The 14,266-nt window shown below is 50.1% G+C and overlaps 1 protein-coding gene across 1 annotated transcript; it reads right to left on the reverse strand.

The window, feature by feature from the left end:
* Positions 1-5,682: 5,682 nt before the first annotated feature.
* Positions 5,683-6,123, reverse strand: LOC308301281 (small ribosomal subunit protein uS19-like; the record flags this gene model as incomplete). The annotated part of the gene is made up of 1 exon (XM_080745207.1): positions 5,683-6,123. One exon carries the CDS (start codon positions 6,121-6,123, stop codon positions 5,683-5,685), a length of 441 nt encoding a protein of 146 aa, XP_080601333.1.
* Between the last annotated feature and the right edge of the window lie 8,143 nt (positions 6,124-14,266).

The following is a 14,266-nucleotide window of genomic DNA, read 5'->3' on the forward strand; positions in this document are numbered from 1 at the left end:
TTGGGATTTATGACAGTGGTTTAGAACAATGATTCTCTGTAAATCCTTTGAGAAATCTTGAAAGTGTTGAATGATGTTGCATTTCTTAACAGAAGCGGCAGTGGCTCAGAGATAAAGTGGTCCCTTGGCAACCAGAAGGTTCCCAGTTCGATCCCGAGCTCCCCAGAGTTAGTGTCGAAGTGTCCTTGAGCAAGACGCTGAACCCCTAATTGCTCCCCATGCTCCCAGGTTGGTGCCTTGCATGGTTTCCTCTGCCATCTGTGTGTGAATGGGTGAATGTAATGCACAATCTCTGCAAAGCGCCTTGCATAAAGGTGCTATATAAACGCACCATTTACAAATCTTCCCTTCTGGGGGGTCCCTGGCTAAAGCATTTTCAGATGGGGGTCCGTGGCCAAATACATATCATTTTGGGGGTCCTTGGCACGACAAAGTTTGAGAACTACTGATTTAGAAGGCATGTTGTAGAGTCCACCTTAGGTCTTAATGGGTCAAAAGGGCCTTGGAAAAAGCAAATAAGTTCCATTCTGGGTGCATCACTGGCTGAGTCAGGCTGCTCAAACCTGGCTAGTCAATTAAAAGTCATATAGTTCAGCTGTGCTCCATCAGCCACTCTCTTTGTTCCGTCTAATTTATAAAGGTCAGTACAAAGAGACAGAATGGAGCAGAGGTCTTACCTGCTGATGGAAGCCAAATATATCAGCCAAATATACAGCTCCACAAGGCATGACTGCTCTATTGTTCCTTTTGGACTGAGTCAAAACTACCTTTTTATGAACCACTAGAACAGTGCTTCTCAAATCTTTTCATGTCAAGGACCCCTTAGGGTCAGGAGAATGTATTGGTCCGTCACCGTCCGTGTATTCCCATCTGAAAAGATTTTAAGCTGGGGAACCACATACAAGATTTGGGGCCCTAAAATTAACCTCTTAATCCCAGCTCATATTCCTTAATTAAGTCATAACGGCACCATCTTATGCGCAGTGGCACTGAACGCAAACCAAAAACTTCACCAGAGGGGGTGGAGTTACCGGTAGCTCAGGGCTTGACATTAACTTTTTGAGGCAAAAACATTTTCATTCACTTGTCCTGGCACAAAATTCACTTGTCTGGATAAAAATTATACTTGGAAAAAGAAGTTGTGACTCTTCAAATAACAGTCTGAACAGGAGTCATATCTGCAACGTAACTAAGTCTATAAATTGTTCTCAGTGAGTGAACGACCCCCCCATGGCCCCCTCCACCCTCCACTCCATAGTATGGGCAGTCCACAGTCAGCATACAGCACAAAGCCGCCAGGGGCGTCACAGAAAAAGTGAAACCAAGAGCCGCTTGTACAATGGACAAGTACATTTTTAATGAACTTGCCTGGAAGGATTTATTACTTGTCCCGGACAACAGGACATGCCTTAATGTCATGCCCTGTAAGCTGGTTTAGCCCTCTCCCCTGCGTGACAGAGCAGCTGCAGAGGCATGAATAGAGGGTGTGCGCATGCATAAAGTGAATGGCAAAGTGAGTGGCAAAGTGAGTTTAACGTTGTTTAATGCAATCAGATAGGACTTTTCTTTTTGGATGTATGGGCTGTCAAGGCCAGAAATGAGTTATTAACTCATTAAAAGCCAACCCCGCGATGTCGCGGGAAAAGTAATAGAGTATCTATAGTGCCATCCACGCGATGTCGCGGGAAAAGTAATATATTACTGTAACGGCGAGTAAAAATACCTAGTACAATGGCCGACGCTCCGGAGACGAAATCCGCGCTGATTTGTCATCATCACGGCTCCACGAGCACACAATAGTCATCCCATAACATTGAGGTGGACGGCCGATCTCATCTTTAATGTCCATTATCTCAAAACTACACTTTAGAAGCTAGGATGGAGGCAGATGCTCGCTTATTTTACACAGTTATAAAAGCTCCCGGTCGGCCATTACACAACTCCACGTGGACACGCATCGGTTCCGGCGCACGATCCGATGACGTCAGACCGGAAGTACTTCCGGTCTAGACTTCTGGCCTTCAAAATAAGACAGCGGCCGTTAATGGGGCCGGGAGGGGGCACTCTGGACCCCCTAATCCGTTAATGTCCTGGGCTCAGAATGAGTTAAGTGTGCCTGCCATGCAATGGCAAAACACTTATTGTAATCCGCCATACTTAAGTAAGTCATTAAGTGTGCCTGCCATGCAATGGCAAAACACTTATTGTACTCCCCCATACTTAATTAATTAATAATAATGATCCCACAAATTTGGAGCCGTAATAACTGCCGCACGATTTACGCCACCACCGCAATATATACATCAAAACGTGCGGCTCGGCCGGGAATGGTGTGCTATTACTTTTCTAAGAGAAAAGTTGTATCGTTTAATTGATATTAATTTATTAGTGAATTAATTTTACCCATTGACTTATAATGGGAATCGCAAAAACTCACATTCAATATTTTTTTTCTCGCAAACCATGGGGGCTACAGTTTCAAAACTTGGAGAGGAGATTTATAATGATATCAAGGATTAAATGAAAAATAATTTCGTCAGTTGGCCTCATGGTGGCGCTATAACAGTCCACTTTACCTTTCGGCCTGTAACTCTTGAACCGTGGGTCGGAAAATTAAAATTCCTTTTTCCCTGGATTCCTTGGGTCATGACGCATCTCCTCATATAGGCCACGCCCATTTGCGTCAGGATAGATTTTCCGCCATTTTGAATTTTCTTCAAAACACACTTTTTGCTCCTTTTCCTACATATTTTCTCCAAATGTCACAAAAATCGATACACACGATCTATGCACTCATGCGATAAACATATTTAAACGATATTTTGATAGTCCATACCGTTCTTCTGTAACAGGGTTCCAAAGTTAGCGGGAGGAGCCCGTTTTGTAAGAAGTAGCCATAAATCACAAACGAAACATCCAGTCAACACCAAATTTTAACCACAAGTGGGGGGCGCTATACTGAACATATACCCAAAAGCATTTTCTTCGACCCATAGGGGGCACCACAAACGCGCAAAACGTAACCGTTTCATGCCAAAACGTGTTTTTCAGGGGGAACGACCCTCTCAAAACGAAACACAAACGATCTCGGGAGCGACGGGACAACGTAATCGCCTTGCGGAACTTGTGGGAGGAGCCTATTTCTTAAAAACAAGAAACCATATTGCTAATGCTAACACATGCTAATGCTAACAAATGCTAATGCTAACAAAGATGCTAATGTTAACACATACAAGGTTGCACACACTTAGCGAGCTGCAGGCACACTTAAAATTTCTTCGAAATTTTCTTTTCTAGTTAAGTGTGCCTGCCATGCAATGGCAAAACACTTATTGTACTCCCCCATACTTAATTAATAATAATGATCCCACAAATTTGGAGCCGTAATAACTGCCGCACGATTTATGCCACCGCCGCAATATATACATCAAAACGTGCGGCTCGGCCGGGAATGGTGTGCTATTACTTTTCTAAGAGAAAACTTGTATCGTTTAATTGATATTAATTTATTAGTGAATTAATTTTACCCATTGACTTATAATGGGAATCGCAAAAACTCACATTCAATATTTTTTTCTCGCAAACCATAGGGGCTACAGTTTCAAAAGTTGGAGAGGAGATTTATAATGATATCAAGGATTAAATAAAAAAGAATTTCGTCAGTTGGCCTCATGGTGGCGCTATAACAGCCCACTTTACCTTTCGGCCTGTAACTCTTGAACCGTAGGTTGGAAAATTAAAATTCCCTTTTCCCTGGATTCCTTGGGTCATGACGCATCTCCTCATATAGGCCCCGCCCATTTGCGCCAGGATAGATTTTCCGCCATTTTGAATTTTCTTCAAAACACACTTTTTGCTCCTTTTCCTACATATTTTCTCCAAATGTCACAAAAATCGATACACACGATCTATGGACTCATGCGATAAACATATTTAAACGACATTTTGATAGTCCATACCGTTCTTCCGTAACAGGGTTCCAAAGTTAGCGGGAGGAGCCCGTTTTGTAAGAAGTAGCCATAAATCACAAACGAAACATCCAGTCAACACCAAATTTTAACCACAAGTGGGGGGCGCTATACTGAACATATACCCAAAAGCATTTCCACTTCGACCCATAGGGGGCACCACAAACGCGCAAAACGTAACCGTTTCATGCCAAAACGTGTTTTTCAGGGGGAACGACCCTCTCAAAACGAAACACTAACACCAACCGCTACACAAGGTTGCACAGACTTAGCGAGCTGCAGGCACACTTAAAATTTCTTAGAAATTTTCTTTTCTAGTTTACCACTTAGTAGGCGTTCCCGCATAACTTCTCCTAGGGGTAGGTGGATGTTCTGCTGCGTAAGTTAGCACAGCTGAATGTGAACCCCTTTATTATAAAATGGTATTTCTCCTTCCTCTCCAGGAGACCGCAGAGGGTGAGATTTAACTCAGTGCTCTCCGAGGAGACATATGGGAGTACAGGGGTGCCCCAAGGAACAGTTAGTTCCTCCTTTCTTTTTACTTTGTACACAGATGATTGTGTCAGTTCTCATCCTGATCAATTTGTTATTAAATTTTCAGATGACACCGTGATACTCAGTCTGCTCAATAGTGATTCTAACATCCTCAGCCATACATCTGGAGTAGACAGATTCATAGAGTGGTGTGATCAACATCATCTGAAAATAAATGTAAATAAGACAGAGGAGGTCATAGTAGACCCCAGGTCCATAGGAGACCACAGCATGATTAGTGTTCATGACCATAGCATCAAGCAGGTCGCCTCCTATAAGTACCTAGGAGTGCAGATTGATCAGGATCTGAGCTGGCACATGCATGTTACAACCCTATGCTCTAAGATACATCAGCGTCTACACTTTCTTCGAAGACTGAGGCTTTTTGGAGTCAGTGTAAATATTATGTTGACCTTCTATAGGGCTAGTATTGAATCCATCCTGAGATATGGTATGTCTAGCTGGTTTGGTAACCTGACTGTTGTATACAAGTCTCAAATAGCTAGGCTGGCAAATATGGCAGGGAAGATCATGGGTATGGCCACCCCCCCGATCACCCCTCAAGCCATCTTTGAGCAAGTAGTAGTAAGACAAGCTCGGAACATTTTGTCAGACCCCTTGCATCTTCTGAACCCAGAGTACAATCTAATGCCATCGGGCAGGAGATTTAGGACCCCAACATGCTACTATAATAGATATAAGCACTCGTTTGTTCCTCTATCAATCAAAATACTAAATGATAGACACATAACTAATTGAGGAGAGGCTCTATGGGTTGTATGTGTATTTTTTTTTGTCTTGTTTTTGAGTTTCTTTTTTTTTTTTTTTTCTGTTAAGTGTTTATATGTATGCTGTGACTCTGTCTCCAAGACAAATTTCTCCCCTGGGAGACAAATAAAATTGAACCTTGAACCTTGAACCTTGAACTTCTGGGTATGATGATGATGTCACACGGATTGCCTCTATTAGCTTGAAAATCCATTGTCAGCTGTTCTTGATGGACAAAACCTCATAACTCCACTTGAGCTGGATGTTTTAATTTCCTGAACATTTTACATTTTTGTAATGCCATAGTTCTAGTTCCTGGCTGTTAACGTTATGTCTGTATTGCCGAGTCTCACATACTCCCCTCCCCCTCTCTGGATACCCTGGACGCTGTTATCTTTAAGATGACGGCAATCTATTTCAGAGGGATGAAACGAGACGAATGCGTAGCTCCGATACCGGGACGACCGTGCTTGACTGGCTTGTAGGTGATGGAGAACTCACCCAGGTAGTGACCAATCATCTCAGGCCTGACCTCCACCTGGTTGAAGGTCTTGCCGTTGTAGATGCCGATCATGGAGCCCACCATCTCAGGCAGGATGACCATGTCTCTCAGGTGGGTCTTGATCACCTCAGGCTTCTCCATGGGGGGAGCCTCGCTCTTGGCCTTTGCCAGGCGCTTCAGATGAGACTGCTGAAGCTGAGCGTCGTTCTCACGGTTCAGCCTCCTCCTCTGGCGGGCTCCATACAGCTCTTTCAGCTGGTTCTGGGACATGTCCAGGAGCTGGTCCAGCTCCACACCTCTGTAGGTGAACGTCCTGAAGGTACGCTTCTTCTTGACGTCTGCATCTGCCATCTTGTCGTCTGAAACACTTTAGAATCATTGTGTGTTCAACCACTTTTAAATACTGTAGGTACAGTAGGGCCCCTGCCAGCTGGCCAATCAGGGAAGCTGCCTGGTGTTGTGTCACATTTGGACATCAAGATGACGTCATATTGAAGACACAGTGAGCAGTGGTTCTCAACCTGTGGGTCCGGCCTCCGGGGGCGTCCCCGCAGTCGGTAGCGCTGTCGCCTCACAGCTAGAAGGTCTGGGGACGCTGTGGACATGGTCCATATCTGTGTGGCTGGTTCAGATAGGGATCTCCATATATGGGCATAAAATATATTGTATGTTGTGGTGTCATGGGAACCACTCAAACACAATCCCTTTTATGCCCATATATGGAGATCCCTGATGTCATCAATATTAAGCCCATATCTAACAGGACTTCATATGGGAGTGTCCATATATGGAGGAAGACAGCCCATATCTGTGTGGCTGGTTCAGACAGGGATCTCCATGTATGGGCATAAAACATACAGTACATGGATCTCCATATATGGGTAACTGGTCCGATATACATCACTGGCCAGCTGGCCAAAAATTGGCACGACCTAGGGCGAGGTCGCATGTCGCCCTGATGCGTCTTACTATAGTATTTGGATCTCCAACTCCATGGAGAGTAACTGACGTCACAGACAGAAGGGCCCATGATTGGGCTAACAGATTTGAAACACAGATTTACAGATTCTAACACATAGTGAAATTAGGAGCGGTTTGCACCGCTCAAAAAACGTATAGGTTCCGGACGGAACCATGTTTATTTAATACCGGAGGACAAGGTCCCCCTATGGGATAACAGCGCCATCTGGCGCTGCAACAGAGTAAAACTCATAAGCTCCCGTACGAGAAATATCATTTGTCGGGAGGGCTGTCAATCACAAACGAGGGCACCGCCCCCGAGTGTATATAAGCCCTGTGGGCTATCATAACTTCCTCTAAAGCCGCACCTCTGCGCCCGCAACTAGCGAACCGAGGGGCTTTATTCGGGGGACCTTGTCCTCCGGTATTAAATAAACATGGTTCCGTCCGGAACCTATACGTTTATTGTCATACCTCCAGACAAGGTCCCCCTATGGGACTCATACACTCCCCGAGAAGTCATGAACCGACAAGACTGTCGTGCACACCGACCACACCCGGAAGGAGGTCCCGTCAACCGACGTGACCCCTTTCAGGACTGATCCGACCCAGACCCACAGGGCCTGGGCGTGTTCAGACAGAAAAAGACCCTGACAGACCGAGGCCTGCCTTATGCACTAAGGGCAGACACAGGTCCACCTTATAAAACTGCATTAATATAAGGGAAAAACTCAGGGTCCCCCCCCATGTATCCTAGAGACAGTAGCATGCTGTCTCAGGAAGGGGAGAGAGCCGCCCCACTACATAGTAGGAAGGGCAGCAGCACCCAGAACCGTATGCGCCATAGCAGAAGGCGCAACGTCCAGGTGATAGTAGGTCGCAAAGGTGGACGGCGAAGACCAATTCGCCGCTGCACAAATCTCCTCAATGGAGACACCTTTGGACAAAGCCCAAGAGGTAGACACACCCCTAGTACTGTGGGCCTTAAGTGCTTCCGGCACTTCAGACCCAGACCGGGTGTAAGCCAACCTAATTGCATCCACAAGCCATCTCGACAGAGTGGGCTTGGACACCGCTTTCCGTTGACGGGCATTCATGACCACGAAAAGCTGAGAAGTAGACCTGCTGTCCACCGTCCTATCACAGTAGGCCTTCAGGGCCCTAACTGGACAAAGACAATGAAGACGCCTATCCTCCTCCGATGCAAACGGAGGAGGATGGAAAGCCGTCAAAACAACAGGTTCCTTCGGGACCACACGGTTCTTAGGAATAAAACTCAAATGAGGTTTAAGAAGAACCTTGGAGTCATTATTGAGAAACCTCATACAATCAGGGCTCACAGAGAGCGCATGAAGGTCGCTCACACGCTTAGCCGTAGACAAGGCAAGCAAAAGAGCTGTTTTGAAACTTAAATGTTTCAAAGAGGTCCTCCCAATCGGTTCAAAGGGTGCCTTGCAAAGGCCCTCAAGAACCACTTGTAGATCCCACACAGGAAACAAGGCTCTAGTCACAGGTCTCAAATGGTCAACACCATGCATGAACTGGACCACCTCAGGGATTTTAGAAAGGCCTTTACCTGCCACCCCCAGGTGGCAGGCATCAATAGCCGCTAAATAACCCCTCAGTGTAGAGAACGCCAGACCAAGGTCCAGGCGGTCCTGCAGGAAATCTAACACCCTCTGGGCCGAAGCTAAATGAGCCACCACAGGTGGCTCCTGTAGCTCACACCAGTCCAAAAAGGCATTCCACCTTCCATCATACACAGCCCTAGTAGAGGGGGCTCTAGCACTCTGAATAGTGGCTACAACCGTCGGTGAGAAGCCTGCTGCGAGCAGGTTCTCCCTCTCACGGGCCAAACCCACAGGTCTAGGCCCCGTGGGTCTGGATGGAAGATCTCGTCCCCTGCCTGGCGCAGCAGATCCCTGTGCAAGGGAAGCCGCCAAGGGGGTCGAGAGAGCAGTGGGGTGATCAGAGACCTCCACACTCCCCTGGATGGTGTCACCAGAAGAACCTCCTGGTTGGAACATCTGATCCTCTCCAGAGTGGGAAGGATCAGTTCCAGGGGTGGAAACGCGTAGAGAAGACCTTGTGGCCATTCGTAAGCAAACGCGTCCGTCCCCAGAGGAGAAGGTCCCCTCACTGAGAAGTAAAGGGGACACTTCGCGTTCTCCTGGGAGGCAAAGAGATCGACTCGAGGTTGACCGAACCTGGAGAAAATCTGCCTCACCACCGCAGGGTGGAGAGACCAATCCTCGTAACGAGGCTCCCCCCTGGACAACAGATCGGCGCCGCCGTTCTGAAGGCCCGGGACATGGGAGGCTCTGATGGACCTCAACCGAGGCAAGCACCAGAGGGTCATCTCGCGCGCCAGCTGATCCAGCGTACGCGAGGAGAGGCCGCCCTGTTTGTTGAGATAATACAGGGCCGCCGTGTTGTCCGTCCTGACCAGGACATGGCAACCCCGGAGAAATGGTTCGAAATGCTTGAGCGCCAAGTAGATCGCCATTAACTCCAGATAGTTGATGTGGTACTCCAACATGGCCTGGGTCCAAAGGCCCCTGGCTGAGCGCCCCTCGTGGGTGGCGCCCCACCCTGAGCGGCTGGCGTCTGTGGTGATCACCTTGCGTGACACCACTTCGCCCATGGAGACCCCACTCGTCAACAACGCCTGGTCCCTCCATGGGACCAGAGCGTCCATGCAGACCTGGCTGACTGTCACCTTCCTGTACCCTTGCAGGGAAGGAATCCTGAGCGCCAGTGACCACCGCTGGAAGGGTCTCATATGAAACCTGCCCAGACGCAGAAGTTGCACCGCTGACGCCATCAGCCCAGTCAACTTCATGCACTCCTTGTACCTGACCACCTGGTTCAGTCGGAAGGAGCCGAGACAAGTCAGAAACCTGTCCACCCTCTCCGGGGAGAGGCGAGCGGACATGGTGGCCGAGTCCAGAGATATTCCTATAAAGGAAATCTGCTGGGAGGGCGACAACATGCTTTTGCCAAAATTGACGTTGAAACCCAAGGCCTTCAGGTGTGACAACACCAGATTGGTATGGCGCGCCGCTTCTGAGCAGGAGGCGGCGGAAATCATCCAATCGTCTATGTAGTTCGCCAGCCTGACTCCCTGATGCCTCAGTGGAGCAATGGCTGCCTCGGTCACTTTCACGAAAACCCGAGGGCTCAGGGAAAGACCGAAAGGGAGGACCGTGTACTCGTACAGGCGCCCCTCGAAGGCGAACCGCAGGAACTTCCTGTGTGGGGGATAAATGAGGATGTGCTGATAAGCGTCCCTCAGATCCACTGAACAGTGGAAATCCCCCTGTCTCACTGATTTCATCAGTGACTCTGACGTCAGCATCCTGAATTTGAACTTTTTCAAGTGCTTGTTCAGAGCACGTAAGTCCATAATCGGACGCAGCCCCCCTCCTTTTTTCTGAACCAGAAAATAACGGCTCCAGAAGCCTAAACGGCTCTGGTCGCGTGATAACTCCACTATAGCGCCCTTGCGCAATAGTGAGTCTATCTCCTCCCTCAAGGCATCCGCTTTCAAGCCGCGGGCTCGAGTGTAAATAACCTTGCTGGATAGGGAGGGTATTTCCGCGAACTGTAGTCTGTAGCCCCGTGTCACCGTCCGAAACACCCAGTGATTCGGATTGCAACGCTTCCATTGCTCTGCACACTGTGCTAACGTGTTGCTGAGCAACGGAGAAGCCTTGGGGTTGTACCGCCTGAGCGGGACTACTGGGCCGGGAGGGAGAGGAAGGACGGGACCGAGAGGTTCCGTATCCGGGCACGTATCCGTATCCGCTAGACGCCGGGCCGGAAGGCGCGGAGACACCGGCGGAAAGAGCGTTTCCGTTTCCGGTACGCTTATTTCCGTATCCGGTGGGAGACGGACACGTGACTTCCAAGAAGCCTCGCTTGTTAAAAATACAGGCGGCACATAGCGTGGAGCCCGGGGGACAGGGTTCATCGCATAAGTAACATAAACCCCGGCTCGGGGAATTGTATTTACGTTTACAACCTGTGCTAAGGCCTTTATATGCTTCCTTACGGGAAGACGAGGCCGACCCTGGGTGATATGTGTTGGCTTCTTCCCTGACGCTAAGACCAAACTCCTGTCCTGAACTAGAGTCGGCATAACAGTGCCGCTCGGTGGAGACAGAGGAGTATTGCACACTAGTGAAACCATACCATTGTGAATAGGAATTAGCTTGTCTGGGAACATTTTGCAAAGAGAAATATTCTGCTTGTAACCTGTCTGCGTGACTGGAGGAAGCGATATTTTCTGAGTGGAAAGAAATTCCAGCCTGGACTTCTCTACACTGGCTAAATTCATGCAAAATGGGGTCGTCTGTACTAAAGCAGGTGGGTTTGAAATAAACAGGCATTGTTTTATCAACACACTTTTTAATACAGGCACTGGAGGAGAGCACAGAGGAGGAATAAACATTGCTTTCTTGGCATAAGAAAAATTGTTCATAATGTCCAAACGTCTGCGCTTGCAAGGGGGGGTCCCCTGAATTTTCAGGGGGACCCCGCCAGAGTCCAGTGTCACTTTCGCGGCGGCTTCCCACAGGCTTTGTGGGAGCTGGCCGGTATCCCGTGCCTGGGAGGGTGGCGGGATTGGGAGCGGGCCTGAGCCCCCGCTGCAGTGCGAGGGGGTCCCGCGGAGGAAGAAGAGGGGGTCCTAGGGGGATTGTTCTGTTTCCCCTGCTTGGAGGAAGAGCGCCCCCTGTCAGCCTGACCAGGGGCCTTGCTCCGTCCCTGTCTCTTTTCCTTTCTGGGTACCTGGGGGTCCGTCGTGGCCTCCAGGAGTTCCAGAGTGATCTTCTTAACCGCCACCTCCTGGCGGAGAAGCTCCAGTCCACCGCCCATGAGGGAGGTAGGGTGGCCGGGGAGGTCTTGCAGGACCTTCTCGGTCTCCTCTCCGGAACTGCCAGGACACTTTACCTTATCAAGCCACCTGGCACGTTCCGCCTGGATGCAGTAATCCATGCCGTGTCCAAGCCACTCGATGGCGTGGACATTCAAGTCCATCAGCATGCGCAGCGACTTGTCCATTTCCTCCACCATCACGTCAGGCACCTCCCGCATCTCGCTAAGGAGGCGCCTGGTGGAGAAAAGCAGCAGCTGGGTGGCGTTCATCGTCCTGGCTGCCAGCGCGGAGGCTCTGTAAGAGTTCCTAACCCTGGAAGACTGCTTGTCGTCAAAGGGGATGGCAAACCCAGGAGGCTTCTTCCCCACGGACAGATTGAGGGGATTGCGGCCTCCAGGACCGGTCCGCTCATGACCTGGCTTGATGCTCCCGACAAGGGACTGAGCCATCAGTTTGTCCATGGGAGGACACAAGGGGATTCCCGCCTTCTCTGCGTCGCGGCAGTCGACCAAGAAGGGGAGCTTGGGGGGGTCCTTGTGTGTAGTCCAGGTTGAATGCAGGGCCTCTGCAAAGCCTGGGACCAGTGGGAGCTTTTCCATTCGAAGCGGGGGAGAGGATTCCACATCCTGGCCAAGGAGGGGAACTCTAGCCCGTGGTCCGAGTGGCGCGTCTCCGAGCGGCAGCTCCAGGCCACAACGGATGGTAGCACGTTCCAGCACCGAGAGCTCGTCCATGGGGATGGAGTCTGGGTCTTGTGCCGCTGCCCTTCTCGCCCCAGCCGGCATGGAAGGGGGGAGAGAGGCAGAAGGGGCTTGGGAGGACGCGGCGGAGGTGGAAGCCTCGGCATGAGGAACCACCCTGGCCGCGCCTCCGCCCTGTCCGGAGGGGAAAGTGGACTCGTCTTCCTCCGAGTACTCACCCTCCGTGTCCACCTCATCCATGTCGTAGTCCTCTAGCTCCGGTTCGTCTCCGTCGCTAGCATGCCAGGAGACGGGGCTAGGTGGCCGCATAGCCCGTAGCTGGGGGACGGAGAAAGAGAGAGGAATGTCACCGACGACTAGAGGGTGGAATTCTTTGGGGGGGACGGTCCAGGTTGCAGCTGGCGGTGAAGCAACGTGGGCGGTCTTGCATGTTCTCTTCTTGGGCACGGCACCAGTCGAGCCCGTCGGAGAAACAGCAGGGATAGCAGGGGCAGCAGACCCGCTAGCATCGGGGCTACCGAAGCTAGCTGAGGGCGAGGCCGCTGGAGGCCTAACCACGTGGCGAGAAGCAGCGCTGTGGCGTACAGCGCTGTCCGGCACACGAGAAGAGGTGTCTGGGAGGGATCCGGCGGAGACCGTGGTGTGAAGGCCGTAACCAGCGCCAGCGATCTCACAGCGGGCCTCGAGGGCTGGAACATCATACTGGAGGCAGTCAGTACAGTTCACCCCCGTGGCCGGGGCCGGAGGGGACAGAGAGGCCAAGGCGTGTCCTACCCCCATGCAGACAATGCAGAACGGATGAGTATCTTCATTGGCGATGAGGCCTTTGCAGCTGTGGAAGGCCGCACTTCTTCGGTACCCTGGCTAGCAGGCTGCTAACTGTGGGCCGACGAGCCGCCATCGTGAGCTAACCGAAGCTAAGCGAAGCTAAGCTAGGGCAGGGAAACACGTGGCAGAACGTACAGAGAAGAAGTAAAAGACTCAAAGCGAAAGTGAAGAAAGACCGAACTGTAGGAAGAATATAGAAGTAGAAAACGTACGGGAGATAATCTATAAAGGCCAGTGGCCGACTTCCTAGCCGTCGCTTTAGGCTAAACTTTACAGAATTAATACTTATATGGCTGAGTTCGCGACACTCTAGTTGCAGGTAAGCAGAGGTGCGGAAGAGGAAGTTATGATAGCCCACAGGGCTTATATACACTCGGGGGCGGTGCCCTCGTTTGTGATTGACAGCCCTCCCGACAAATGATATTTCTCGTACGGGAGCTTATGAGTTTTACTCTGTTGCAGCGCCAGATGGCGCTGTTATCCCATAGGGGGACCTTGTCTGGAGGTATGACAATAAACATTAGTGTTGCCAATGTATCAGTGTATGATAAAAATGGAATGAGCCATGTTCATTATTTTTCTTTTGACTGCCTTTTTCTCGTTATGCCAATTAATTCCTCCCTGCACACATTTCAGCGTGCTGTCACATCTTTTGCACCTTAATGACTCACCTGCCAATGAGGATCCCCTGAGTAACAAGAAATCTTGTGAAATAAAATGTCGCCAACCAGTCATCAAGGACGATGATACATGAAAGAAGAGGATCCCCCACAGGGAGAACGTAGAGTCCTACTCCTCCCACCCAACACTCCCTGTTGACAGGTGCCGCCCCAGCCCGTAGGAGTACATGTAATGACAAATGTCACCCTCCCCGCCCGACTCCCGTCCACAGAACATGGGACATTTGTGTTTTTATAGACGCTAGACAAAGCCGGGTTCACCGCAGTGGATTTGAACCCCTAGGCCTAGACTGCGGTGGTCTGCACTACTTTAATTACCACTGCACCACCCATGCGGCCATTGTTTTCTTTTGGTCGTCTGGCCAATTGGCCCGCCTGGCACTTCCTATCGCCCCCAACCCCGGGGACACGACCCCCACTTAGAAGCCCACTGGGGCTCATTCAAC

Source organism: Nannobrachium achirus, assembly GCF_963921795.1.
Source record: "Nannobrachium achirus genome assembly, chromosome: 16".
NCBI lineage: Eukaryota > Metazoa > Chordata > Actinopteri > Myctophiformes > Myctophidae > Nannobrachium > Nannobrachium achirus.